Here is a 14508-nt window from a genome sequence, read left to right on the forward strand (position 1 = left end):
ACACAGGCAAGAAGATGAGAGCAACAGGAGTGGGGGGGGGAGACGAAGACACATGTGAAACAAACCAAACCATTATCAATTTCTATTGGTCCAATGAAGATTGAAGCAGGCTCTACAGTTCAGAACCATGCTATTTGGACCACGAAGAAAAATGAGTGTGGAACTTTGGATATGGAATCAGTGTGCTTGACAGGTGCTGCCCTACCTTGCACGAAACAATATCCCATTAGCAAGGAAGCTATGGACGTGACTAAAGTAGCGATTAAAGATCTAAGGGACATGGGTATAGTTGAAAAGACCCGGTGTAATCCAGCTACTCTGGAGCTTCCTCCAGACACCACATTACTTGAACACCGACTGTTGTGAGTTGGTTTTGTATCAGCTCTCTGATGGGTTTATAGAGTCACTCGTTGGAAAACCCTGAGCTTATCTTATACGCAGACGGTTCACGCATTATGGAGGGGGGTGTGAGGGAGGTAGGATGGGTAGTTACTACAAGGTGATCATACCAGGCACGTTAGATTTGAAGAAAAACAGAAGTTCACTTTATGAGTGACATAAAGCTTAACTATTGCATAGAACTCTTTAATGGGGAATAACTCCCGAGGGGGGACATGACGTAGTGCCAGGACAGTGGGTGATGGTAAAAAAATATATGTGACAGAGACATTAGGGCCAAAATGGGAAGGTCATTATCATGGTCAGCAGTAAAAGTCCAGGGAAAATCACGATGGGATACATGTCATTCATTGCAAGCTTGTCCATTTTGATGACAAAAGCGGAGCCTGGAGAACAGAACTGATTGATTAGCAATTGGGGGCCAATCTCGGGTGAAGAAGCACAGTAAGATGATCAGAACCTGATACGCTTCTATGTTGTGTACCGCAGTCCTCATATTAGGGATATCTAGGTGAAATGTACAATTTCCTCCGGAAAATCAGGACATACTTACTTAGGGAAATCTAGGTGAAATATACATTTCTCTTGAAACCAGGACATGTTACTTTCACTTTTTTGTTTCCTTCGTTACAGGTTATGAGAATCTATCGTCTGAGGCTGCAGCAATATCCCTTGACTGTACCTGAAACGATACAAGCTCACCGGTGAAGTGCAACCAGTGGAACGGAAGAAGAATTCCTCACTACCGACAGACTGTCAGAACATCATTTTAAATAGTTATCTATGTGGGACTGATACCAGTGTGGAAGAGCTGGTCACTTTTAAAGGACGTGGTGAATGAATACCTTGTCAATAGGATGATTGAACATTATGGTCTTGCAGACAAGTGAAAGACGTTTGAAACTATTTTCCTTGCGAGTTTCCTCCTAATACAGGATGTGGGTTGTGTTTCCATTTCTAACACAGCGATGGATGAGGGACACTCGGAAGTCAATACGTTTCTAGCCCTCTCTACGCTATGCCACGGTAGTCAATCAAAGTAGTTGCTGGGTTTGTACGTACGTACCATTCACATCACGGGCAGGTATTCCAAAAGGGTCTATTCCTTTTAACCAGAGTGAAATGTTGGGTATATGGAGAGATGTTAATTGGTATAAGACAAATACTGGTCCTAATTTGGGTAAGAATGTTGCGCATCATCATGCGAGAGTACCTAGTTCTGCCGATAGGTGCTGGAGGAGGCCTGAGACTCCTATATATGTGTCCATTCAACAACATGTGGATGAGTTGGGGGTGGAGCTGACATCCTGGAGTGGTAGGTCCCTTCCTTCATTTGAGATTACCAATGACACTAATCAGCGACCACCGTACCTAGTTATTACACATGCCTCTGTTGGCTGCTTATGTTTGAACCTCTTTGGGCTAGGGGGCAGTATTTTGACGTCTGGATGAAAAGCGTGCCCAAAGTAAACTGCCTGTTACTCAGGCCCAGAAGCTAAGATATGCATATAATTGGGAGATTTGGATAGAAAACACTCTACGTTTCTAACACTCTATGTTTCTAAAACTGTTAAAATAATGTCTGTGAGTATAACAGAACTGATATGGCAGGTGAAAACCCGAGGACAAACCATTAAAAAAAAAGTTCAGCCTACACTGTTTCCAATGACTGTCATGTTTAACATGAGGCGAAAACCTCCCAGATTGCAGTTCCTAGGGCTTCCACTAGATGTCAACAGTCTTTAGAAAGAGTTTCAGGCTTGTTTTTGGAAAAATTAGCTAGAATTTGTAGTTTTTCTAAGTGGCTCCCATTTTGGCTGTAGTGTTTTCATGCGCATGGATGAGAGCGCGTTCTTTGTTGTTTATCTCCGGTAAAGACAATAACGATTCTCCGTCTCAAATTTTATCGTTTATTTCCGTATTAGGGTACCTGAGGTTTGATTATAAACATTGTTTGACTTGTTTGGAGAAGTTTATTGGTAATGTTGGGGATTCATTTTGTTTGCATTTTGAAGGACGGAAACCGGTAGATTATTGAACGGCAGCTAAACTGAGCTTTTGGGGATATAAAGTCAGACTTTATCGAGCATTTGTGATGTAGCTGTGACTTTTTGGAGTGCCAACAGAAGAAGATCTTCAAAGCTAAGGAATTTATTTTATCGCTATATCTGACTTTCACCTGCCTGGTTGAAAAATGTTTTTAATGCTTTTGTGTGCAGGGCACTGTCCTCAGATAATCGCATGGTGGGTTTTCGCCGTAAAGCCTTTTTGAAATATGACATAGCGGCTGGATTAACAAGATGTTAAGCTTTATTTTGATGTATGACACTTGTATTTTCATGAATGTTAAATATGACTATTTCTGTAATTAGAATTTCGCGCTCGGCAATTTCACCGGATGTTGTCGAGGTGGGTCGCTAGCGGAACGCCTGCGCCAGAAAGGTTAATAGGTCACTCTCTCTTATAACTTATCAACTGCACCAGGACGCATTTGTCAAAGTAGGACAGAATAAGTGTGATCAGACAACAGATCTATCTATCTGTCTGTGACTGGTTGCGGAATGTCTAATGGTCTGTTGAAGGTCTGTTGAATTGACACTCAGTAATGGCACTAGGACTACTTTCTATGCCAAAACCTTTGGAAATATCTTCAACAATGGTATGATAGCTCCTGGGACTTACTTTATCTGTGGATCCTATGCCTATTCCTGGTTACCAAAGTTGTGTCAAGGGTCGGGTTATTAGGACATTCTGTGAATTATCTTTTTTCACAGCGTCATAAACGTGTGATTACAGAAAGGGAGAGATTCTTTGCGATTGCTTTTCCCTCTTATGGTGTTTGTAAAATAGCACGGGAAGTTATGAATATAGCTGACTCTTTGGAAATCCTAGCTAATAGTACAGTTAAGAGTCTTGAGTTAAACACAGCTGAGATGGTTGCCATTCGGACAGTGGCAATGCAAAATCGTTTGGCCCTTGATTATCTTCTGTCCGAACAAGTGGTTGCATGTGCTGTTACTGGTGCTGGAGGCTGTACAAATATTCCTGATCATCCTGAGGAAATAACTGACCTAATCCAAAAGATCAGGACTGAGGGTGCTAAATATCATGATTACAATCTAGATGATTTAGGCTTAGTCATGTGGTTGTCTTCCACATTCGGTACATGGTGAAGTTTTTTGGTAGGCATGATACTTCCAATAGTGGGAGCTGTGGTTATTTCTCTCATCCTCATCTAGGATATCAAGTGTGCTATTGCCCGATGTTTGTCTGCTAAAATCCGATGGTTACGAGATAGGGAATATCATAAGACTCATCAACCGTTTCCTTTTGGAGACGGGTGTCAGTAGTGTTCACAAGAATGTGGTTCGGATCATAAGAATCTTCATCATCACACCAAGCAAGCCTCATGATTGTGGTCAATGTGCCCGTGGTAACTGTCCTCAGTGCTGTAATGAAACATGCTCTCTCAGATGTGGTAACACACTTGTTAATACCTCTTTTCTATAACTTTGTGTGAAATCTATTTCTTATTGCAACAGCATTTAAAATATGCCCGTTGTGTTTTATAGGAATGCAAGGTGTTTAATGTGAACAATTTTATGCTTGTTGCAAATTTTTATATTCTGTCTATTTTTTCATGCTTTCTATTGTTTTCTAAAAAGACATTTTAACTATACTTATTTTTTACATGGTCTAGTGGGAGTATACGAATATTTTGCAGAGGATGAGAGTACTGGAAGTAACGATCAATAGGGAATTGTCAATGTAAGTAGGAGCTGGGTTTCAGTTCAACATCTGTTTAGAATCTGTGGATCCTGGCGAGTGTTGCCCCAGAAACCATTGCCTGGCAACCACACACACGCACGGGCACAGTTCCCTTACCTGAACTCAGAGCTACGTGTGTGCTACGTTCTGTATATTGAGTCTGGGGCAGGATACTTGTTATTTGGCCATTGGTCCAGTTGTACTGCAAAGACTTCTGATAGGTCAACCCCAGGATAGGGTGGGGGGTTATAAGTGGCATCCTGTTTCTTTGTTCGGTGGAGAAAAGCTGAGGACAGGGGAGACTGAACATGTATCTCCCAGCATAACATCTATGATTTGTCCTTCTCAAATAAACCTTTTTTTCTCCCCCTGATTTGCTTCGGAGTTTGTGTTATTGAAGAACATCAATTGCTAACCTCCTCATTCATATTTGAACTGTAATTCTAAAAGGTGAGTGATGCATGTGATGCCTTGCATGTTGCCCTGCTGAGGTGAGTTCATGGTGTTTATGTTCCAGAACAGGATTCTAAGCAAGTCTGGTCCACTCCCGTCTCTGACCATGTCCCCAAACTGCCAATGTGTCTGTTGTTTACACAGTCCTAACACAACATGACAAGGTCGAATGGCGACCGCAGGCCTTCTGGTGACCGTTGCCTACTGACTGTTGCCAAGGTGGCTATTTCCCTGACGAGTGTTGCCCCAGAAACCATTGCCTGGCAACCACACACACACGCACACGCACGCGCACAGTTCCCTTACGTGGCATGCAGAAGGCCCAGTGCGTCGTGGTGGTTGAGACATGCCCACTGGCGGAGCAGGGCATAGATATCTGACAGGCATGCCCACTCCCAGCGGGGGGCACTAGCCAGCACCAGGGGCAGGGCACCACTCTCTGACTGGCAGAACGAACGTTTCTCCCACAACAGACGCTTGTCCTCTGGAGTCAACCTGGGCAGATAGAGGGGAGAGAGTGAGGAGAAACATAAACACCTTCTTACATGCATACTTAGCTTGAGAGTGAGAGAAAGAGAGGGGGATGTGGAGAGGGGGAGGGGTATAGAGGGTAAAAGGTAGAGAGGGGAAGAGGGAGTGAAATAATGCATACTTGGAATACTTTCTCACAATGAAAGGAAAAGAAAGAGGGAAAGAGAGTGTGGTGTTGTTTACTGCAGCATTAGATGGCCATTCTCCACTGTAAAAAAAAAAAAGATAGATTACCTTTGTATAAATGTGGCCAACACGTATCAATGATGTCTTTGTTCTGTCTTCATGATAACATTACTTTGTTTCTCCTTGCTTTGGCCACCCTCATTTGAACGCGGTTACACCAATGGAAAAAAAACGATCAAGCTGAATTTGAAACAGGCATGAAACAAAGACAAAAAGAGACTGATCGGAGCGGGTGTGTAAGGGAGAGGGGGACAGATGGAGAGAGGGAGTAGAGGCGAGACAAAAGGTAGAGGAAGAACGATAAAGACAGATAAAATGACTGGGAGAAGGGAGAATAAACAGTAGATGTACCTCGTGGAGAAACCGTGAAAATGTCAACTGAAAACTAAAAGGTCAGTGAGTACATTCATTCTCATCACACACACACACACGCTCACTCACTCACACACACGCAACACACACGTTAATCAATGTTTGTTTGAATCTCTGCCTAAATCTACACACACGGGTTTCTCTAACTGCTCTAGCAGACACACACAGGGCAGAGGGCTGTTAACGTATGATGAGTTCTCCTTGGTACGGTTGTTTCCATTGGCTGAATATACTGTGTCATTGTTGGGATTGGATGATCCAGCTGGACAACAGTTGTTGCTATTGGATGAACTCCTCTAATCTACTTCCTGCTTGGAGCCTGATACTGGATGGCACTGAAGCCAGTACACTTGTTTGGAAACACTGCACCTTAAGAGAATGTTCTTTAAATAATTGTTTGTCAACACTGATATATCCGTTCTTCTTCATCTGCCTGTAGTTGCCATGTAATATTAAACTTATCCTGACCATAAATGGTCATTTGTTGAAGTTTTGAATGTGTGCACATTGTACATTCTAGTCAAAAGCCAACGTTATTTAGAGGTAAAGAGAGGGGAGGGAGACCTATCTCAAAGTGAACATCAAACAGACAGAGACACAGACACAGACAAAGACAGAGACACAGACAGAGACACAGATAAGAGCACATCTCCCTTCCTTCCATCCAAAGGCATGCTCCAAAGCCCCAGAAAAAAGATTATACTTGGAAGTAAACAAAACACACACTGGTCCAAGATAAACACGGTTCTGTTTATCTCTCTCACAACAAACAGGAAACAGATCATAAACTATGACAACCACTAATGGGCTAAACACTATACTGAGATATGGTGAATAGACACACATACAAACAGACAGACACACACCCTTCTCTATCCAGGGAGGGTTGAGTTAAACGTTGTTGACACACTCCTCAGAGAAGGCCAGCGGAGCTCCCCAAACACTCCTAGTTTCTTTCTACCTCTCTTAGGAATTCAGATCACCGGTCTGATTAATATTCAGTGACCTTTTCTTCTCTTTTGTAAATGGTGCACACATGCAAACACACACACACACGGGACAAAAGAGGAGAGGGGGATGGTGAGACTAGAGGGGGGAGGAGAGAGGGGGTATAATATCATCTGGGGAGGATTCACCACCAGCTGCTGCTATGACATCACTCATCAACTGGACGGATGGATGTGGATGTGGACCCCTGCTGCAATTAGATATTTTTTTGTTTTTACCATAAAATCTTCATTTAATCAGAACCAGTCTTTTTGATCTGATATTACAGGTTTATATTTACCATTACCATGTGTTGGTGAAAAGGAAATCATGTGTGTCGTAGAAAAATCTAATACAAAAGTCATTAGTGCAGGTGCAAAAATAAGTGAGCCCCAAGTTGCATTGGTTAAATCAAGTCGGCGAGCAGAATCAGGTGGGTAAATAATCGGGTACCAAATGACCCAATGAAAGGAGAGATCGTTAGTAAAGAGTTTGGGCGGGACTCTGATCAATACGGATCAGAAACCTGGTCTGTTTGGTGTTACCCATCCAGGTGAATGCAAAGCACGCCATGCCGAGAGGAAAGCAGTTCTCAAATCATAAAATCATTCAAAAAAGATTAGAGCTTTGAGGCAAATCATTTACAAACGGAGAGCACTTACCATGACAGCAACTTAGCCTAGAAGTGAACGCCCTTCCACAATATCCCCAATAATAAATCAGGTAAAAGCCAACCCAAACATAACGTCTAGACATTTTTGACCTTTTTGGTCAGAATCAACACAGCTATGTTTGGCAAAAACCCAGCACTGCCTACCACCAAAAGAACCGTATCCCAACAGTCAAGGAAGGTGGTGGGAATGTCAAGATCTGGTGCTGCTTTTCCTACTCTGGACCTGTATGACTTCACATCATTAAAGGAAACCATGAATTCTGAAGTATACCAGGAAATTCTGGAACAGAACGTCAGGCCATCAGTCAAGGAGCTAAAGCTGGGCCAAAAATTCATCTTCCAACAAGACAACGACCCAAAGCATTCAAGCAAATCTACCAAAGAATGGCTCAGGAGAAAGACGACTTGTGTTTTGGATTGGCCAAGTCAAAGTCCTGACCTAAATCCAATCGAGATACTGTGGCAGGACCTGCAGCGGGGAGTTCATGCCAGACACCTCTCAACCCTCACTCAATTGGCTGAGTTCTGTAAGGAGGAGTGGGGGAAAATCCCTCAAAACAGATGTTAGAGACTGATTACTGGCTATAGGAGACTCCAAGTTATTGCTGCTAATGGAGGTGCCCCAAGCTATTGACTGAAGGGGTTCACATATTTTTGCACACATCAAATCTGAGTATCTGTTAAATAAACCACTTTTGTTAAATAAACAACGAAAATATAATATTTGTGGGTTTCTGTCATTTACTTGGAATGTCTTTATTACAAATTGGGGTTTAGATCAGGATTTTCTATGTTTATTTTAATATTTTACAGCAAACCCCTGTAGGGTTCACATACTTTCCAGCAGCATTGCATCTCCTGTCTGTCTTCCTGCTCTGTCCACTATTAACCTAGCCTGGGTACCATTCTGTTTGAGATATCATTCCACTCCTTGCCATGTTTAGCATGACACGGACTTCATGGAGTTGAATGTCAGCAAAACAGGTTCTGGATTTCAGGCTACTACTAACCTATTAACGCCCCTCAATAATGTCTACAGCTGTTGGGTTTGAACACTAGCACAAAAACATACGATACTCTCTAATGCAGCGTAACAGTGACATTATAATGACACGTGGTAATAATGTATGTCAGTCTATCAGGGCTGTTCTGTCATTCCATGGAGTGAGTGAGTGAGTGAGCAGAAAGGTAGCGAGAGAGAGAGAGAGAGAGAGAGAGAGAGAGAGAGAGAGAGAGACTGACTGACTGACTGACAGTGTGGTAGTCTCACCAGAAGAGTGATTTCTTGTGCAGTACATCCTGCAGTTGTCTCTGGCTGTGCTGGTCGAGTCTGGAGAAGTCATACTGGGGACTGAACTCTGCGGGAGGGGGGGTGCTAAAGCGCACCTCAAACGACGACGTGGGAAAGTCCACCTACAGGAAGAGGTCAGAGGTTAGGCGTCACACTAACCACAACATTAAGATTGTTCATGAAGTGGGGCGGCAGGGTAGCCTAGTGGTTAGAGCATTGGACCAGTAACCGAAAGGTTGCAAGTTCAAATCCCTGAGCTGAGAAGGTACAAATCTGTCATTCTGCCCCTGAACAGGCAGTTAACCCACTGTTCCTAGGCCATCAATGAAAAAAATAATTTGTTCTTAACTGATTTGCCTAGTTAAATAAAGGTAAAATAAAAAATGTGTTGTGAGGAGGGAAATGTACATAAATAAAAATCGACAAGTTTTGATTTAAATCATTATATCTCTCACAGCTTAATCTAAACAAGATACAGTTCCTTCGGAATGTATTCAGACCCCTTGACTTTTTACACATTTTGTTACGTTACAGCCTTATTCTTAAATTGATTAAATTATTTTTTCCATCAATCTACACACAATACCCCACAATGACAAAGCAATAACAGGTTTTTAGAAATGTTTGCTAATTTATAAAAAATGAAAAACGAATATATCACATTTACATAAGTATTCAGACCCTTAACTCAGTACTTTGTTGAAGCTCCTTTGGCAGCGATTACAGCCTCGAGTCTTCTTTAGTAGGACGCTACAAGCTTGGCACACCTCTATTTGGGGAGTTTCTCCCATTCTTCTTTGCAAATTCTCTCAAGCTCTGTCAGGTTGGATGGGGAGCTTTGCTGCACAGCTCTTGGTCTCTCCAGAGATGTTTGATCGGGTTCAAGTCCAGGCTCTGGCTGGGCCACTCAAGGACATTCAGAGACTTGTCCCCAAGCCACTCCTGCGTTGCCTCCGCTGTGTGCTTAGGGTCTTTGTCCTCTTGGAAGGTGAACCTTCGCCCCAGTCTGAGGTCCTGAGTGCTCTGGAGAAGGTTTTCACAAAGGAGCTCTCTGTACTTTTCTCTGTTAATCTTTGCCTCAATCCTGACTAGTCTCCCAGACCCTGCCGCTGAAAAACATTCCTACAGCATGATGCTGCCATCCCCACACTTCACCATAGAGATGGTGCCAGGTTTCCTCCAGATGTGACGCTTGGCTGTCAGTCCAAAGAGTTCAATCTTGGTTTCATCAGACTAGTGAATCTTTTTTCTCATGGTCTGAGAGTCTTTATGTGCCTTTTGGCAAACTCCAAGCAGGCTGTCATGTGCCCATCTCCACAGAGCGACTCTAGAGCTCTGTCAGAGTGACTATCGTGTTCTTGGTCACCTCCCTGATTGCTCAGTTTGGCCTGGGCGACCAGCTCTAGGAGGAGTCTTGGTTTCAAACTTCTTCCATTTAAGAATGATGGAGGCCACTGTGTTATTGGGGACCTTTAATGCTGCAGAACTGTTTTGGTACCCTTCCCCAGATCTGTGCCTCGACACAATCCTGTTTCAGAGATCTACAGACAATTCCTTCGACCTCATGGCTTGATTTTTTGCTCTGACACTGTCAACTGCGGGACCTTACATAGACAGGTGTGTGCCTCTCCAAATCATGTACAATCAATTGAATTTAACACAGGTGGACTCCAATCAAGTAGAAACATCTCAAGGATGATCAATGGAAACTGGATGTAACTCAGTTCAATTTCAAGTCTCACAGCAAAGGGTCTGAATACTTATGTAAACAAGGTATTTCTGTTTTTTATTTGTATACAATTTGCAAACAATTCTAAAAACCTGTCTTCGCTTTGTCATTATGGGGTCTTGTGTGCAGATTACTGAGGATGTTTGTTTGTTTATGTCACCTGTGCTCCCTCTCCGGCCTCTAGGTCACCAGGCTGCTCGTTGTGGCACACACCTGCCACCATCGTTACGCGCATCAGCGCATTATGGCACTCAGCCGGACTCCATCACCTCCTTGATTACCTGCCCTATATTTGTCACTCCCTTTGGTTCCTTTCCCAGGTGTCATTGTTTCTGTTTCATGTCTGTGCGTTGTTCGGGTTTCTTGTTTTGTATTATGTTTTCATTTATTCATTAAATGATTCACACCCGGATCTTGCTTCCCGACTCCCAGTGTCGTCCATTTTTGGATAATGTTGTAGTAAGTAACAAAATGTGGAAAAAGTCAAGGGGTCTGAATACTTTCCGAAGGCACTGAGTAGAAATAGACTTCTGACCTGACTGTTACAGAGCAGATGGACAAGGCAACGGGTAGATGAAGAGATGGGAGAGAGGAGAGGAACAAAATGATGTGAGAATTCATCCAAGGAAAGTAGGAGAGAGAGAAAAAAGAAAAATAAGTAAAAGCCGAGAGGGGAAAAGCCAATGGGGGAAAGAGTTTGAGGAAGAAAGACAGAGGCCTAAACAGAAGAGGAATGTAAAAAAACAACTAAGAGAAAAAAGTCAGAGGGTAATGTTAGACGGTGTGCACGTACGTGTGTGTATGACGGTGTGCACGTGTGTGTGCACGTGTGCGTGAGGGGGTTACATTTGGGTTAATGAGAGACAGATGGACGCCAGGCTCCAGATGTGTATTATGCGATGTTCGTATGTGTTCGTAAGCATGTGTTCTGCCGTCAGTGATGAAGAACGAAACCTGAAATGATGTCACCACGCTAATGAGGAGACTGATTGCAGCAACACACACATCCCATTTGAACACAGGCCACTGCACTGAGACAAAAACCCATAGGGCACCAGAGCCACGGGCCAGTTGGCACTGTGAGACACTGGGCTGGCACTGCAGGAGGGACTGAGTTTACACTACAATACTGCTGAGAGGAAACACTGTGTGTGTGTGTGTGCGTGCGTGACAGAGAGAGAGAGAGAGCGATAGAGAGAAAAGAGGATGTGTGTGTCAAAAGGGAGGGTATAGAGAGTCTAATATGAAGGGCGAGTTTTGTTGGCCAGAGCAGAGCTATCTGACCTACTTTCAGGTCCCTTCTGCAAGCAGCAGTAGCTCGCGCGCATGTGTGTGCGTGTGTGCGTGCATGTGCTTCTGTGTGAGCGTAAAGGTCCACATCTGTGTGTATGTGTACTACACAGGGCTGGGCGGTATGGCCAAAATACTGCATCATATCACTATATTGTTCTTATTTTTAACGGTATTTTACGTTTCTGAAAAATACAAGTTCTAAACATGTTTTATGAGTAGTGCATGACTCTAGAATGGCAAAAAGAATACATTCTAAGTGAATTGAAATGTAATTCTCCATTCTGATGGTTTTGACGTAGATAGGCACATACAGGCAGTGATGAGGAGATTTGTTTCCCCTTTCAGTAATACACATGATCTCAAAAGTGTTCTGGTTGTGCGGGTGGATGGTCCCTAGACTCGAGGCTGTATGTTAAAGTTATATCTGTTTATCTTTGAGGTCCAAAGGCCAAAGACAGATTGTTGTTGCGTTCTGTGGAACACCGTGGGTTCTTTAGTAGCTGACAAAGTTGTTTTGATTTCCTGATGCTGTGTATATCCTGTGACATTTTCTCTGCTTCTGTTTTGGAGGTGTCTCCCTATTGCGACTTGTATGAAACCAGATTGATTTATTATTGATTATATCCGCAAATGCTCATCTCTTTTGTTCACCTGAAAATCCCCTTAACACCATTCATGCTCCACAGCTCGAAAACAGGCCATATAGACATCAAATGTTCATATGTTACACACCCAGGAGGACTAACATTGTATCTGTAACGTGTGTGTGTGTGTGTGTGTGTGTGTGTGTGTGTGCGCGCGCGTGCATGTCTTTTATAGATTGCTCTTTGGACCAGGAGCTAAGGTAGATGTTTTATTGCAGCAGATCAGTCTAAAACCTCTCTAAGTTCCCATACAGTACAGTAAGGTGTAAAAGGGAGAGAGAGAAAGAGAAAGGGATAGGAGAGCAGAGGAAGAGAAAAAAAGAGATTGGGAGTGAAAAAGTGGATAATATCAGGGAACTACACCCTGAAAAACAAATTGACGCAGATAAGAGAGAGGAAGGAAGGACGAGGAGGAGGAGAAATGGTGTGTGTGTGAGCGTGTGTGTGTGTGTGTGTGTGTGTGAGCGAGCGTGTGTGTGTGTGAGCGTGCGTACGTGAGAGAGATTAGGCCAGTTACCTGCAGGATGACGCTGTCAGGCTGGCTGAAGTTGGGGGAGCTGGAGCGAGTGTTACTTCCTGGGGTGGCAGGCCACAGACCCAGTAGCTTCCTCCCACACGTCAGGATGCTGGGGGAGACACAGGATGACGGTCATCCCACCGACACGCACGCACAGACACACAGAGCCTCCTGAACTGCTACTCACTGTCTGAAGTTGAAGAGGGGCATGGTGACCCAGCCCAGAGAGTCGATGCTCCTCCGCTGCTTGCTGCCCTTCTCCTCCGCACCTCCAGGGGGTGGTAGAGCGCTGGCATACAGAGTCACCGTCAGCTGGGTCTCCCTTGGCAACTGGTTAATCTGCACTGGGAAACACACCCTGGGGGGGCGAGAGGGACAGGGGGGAGGGAGAGGAGAGAGATGCAATGGAGAGGAGGGTAAAGAAGCATATAAGGGGAAGAGAGGAATGGAAAAGGAAAGAGGGTGGGGGTTGTGAGAGAGAGAGTTGCACGTGAGTCCTTGTGAAATGCAGTATAAAGTAAATTCAAATTTTACTACAAGAGAGTAGTACCACTGTAACTGTTAGTCAACAGTAAATGATCCCATCTATTATATTTGGCCCTGTGTCATCCACATGGGACCCGTGCGCTTTCAACATGATAGCGAAGTACATATTAAGTACTCTGTTGGAATTTGAAAACTTCAAAAAGACTAGTTAGCATGAAAGGAGCTAGCGTCTTGCTAACAAAAAATAGCCGCGTTATAAAACACACACCATTGCCAATGGGGGGTTCTATTAGCATGCGTCGCTAACTAAGAAAACATTGTCAGTTATGCGGCCAGACTGTGGGCTACATTATGGACGGGTGCCTCATAAAAGCCTCTCACGATAAGATGTCCAGCCAAAAAGTTTACTTTCAGGACTTTTATACAACCAACAAACCAAGAGCTGTTTGAGGAAGGCTACCTTACAAAGATGTAGATCGCTGCACTCCCTGTCCAAAGCACTCCGGACAGAATTAAACATGGCTAGGGCTGCAAAATTCCAGGAACTTTAAATAAATTCCCTGGTTTTCCCCAAATCCCGGGTTGGAGGATTGTTCAAACAGCTCTTGGTTTGTTGGTTGTAACTTTTATAGAAAGTTCCCGGAATTTTGCAACCCTAAACTTGGCCTATTGGTGTTTATTCCACCTTATCTTAAGTGGCTCCATCAAGCCGGACAGGGTCAAGCAGTCTTCTCGGGAAGTGGTGTTTTACTGTGAAGGCTTTGCACTGCTGTTGTCACATCTGGAGATGTCAGCACCACTAGGTCAGCTCAGGGTTGATAATCCACCAGGACACTAAATCTACCCGGATACCGGAGGATTCAAAATATCCTTACAATAGACGCTAAAAAAAGATCCCAACAACAGTTTCTTCAAAAATAGCCCCAGGGACAATGCTTTAAGGACATGAGGTAGGGGTTGGAGAGATCAGAAAATAGCCACCGGATGCTGCTGCATAGCTACCTTCACATCTCTTGTAAAGGAGATAAGTTACAACCCACAAATTGTAACTAAGCGTGCAAGCTTATTGAAGCAGATGTGAACCGTTCACAGTATGTTTTTATTTGTGGGTTGTAACTAGGCTGGGTGTCTGTAAGGTATGTTTTAATAGGCTGTGAGGTTGGTTGAGGTACCTGGCTG

At 43.7% G+C, this 14508-nt stretch overlaps 1 protein-coding gene across 1 annotated transcript in view; it reads right to left on the reverse strand.

The window, feature by feature from the left end:
* The window catches only part of LOC139370869 (phosphatidylinositol-4-phosphate 3-kinase, catalytic subunit type 2 beta), a 66233-nt gene that overhangs the window by 20424 nt on the left and 31301 nt on the right, over positions 1–14508 (reverse strand). The window contains exons 13-16 of the mRNA XM_071110703.1: positions 13031–13201; positions 12844–12952; positions 8640–8782; positions 4927–5115 (exon numbers count right to left, since the gene is read on the reverse strand). Of these exons, the coding sequence (XP_070966804.1) occupies positions 4927–5115; positions 8640–8782; positions 12844–12952; positions 13031–13201 (612 nt within the window). The remainder of the gene's footprint in view (positions 1–4926; positions 5116–8639; positions 8783–12843; positions 12953–13030; positions 13202–14508) is intronic.

Source organism: Oncorhynchus clarkii, chromosome 17 (genome assembly GCF_045791955.1).
Source record: "Oncorhynchus clarkii lewisi isolate Uvic-CL-2024 chromosome 17, UVic_Ocla_1.0, whole genome shotgun sequence".
NCBI lineage: Eukaryota > Metazoa > Chordata > Actinopteri > Salmoniformes > Salmonidae > Oncorhynchus > Oncorhynchus clarkii.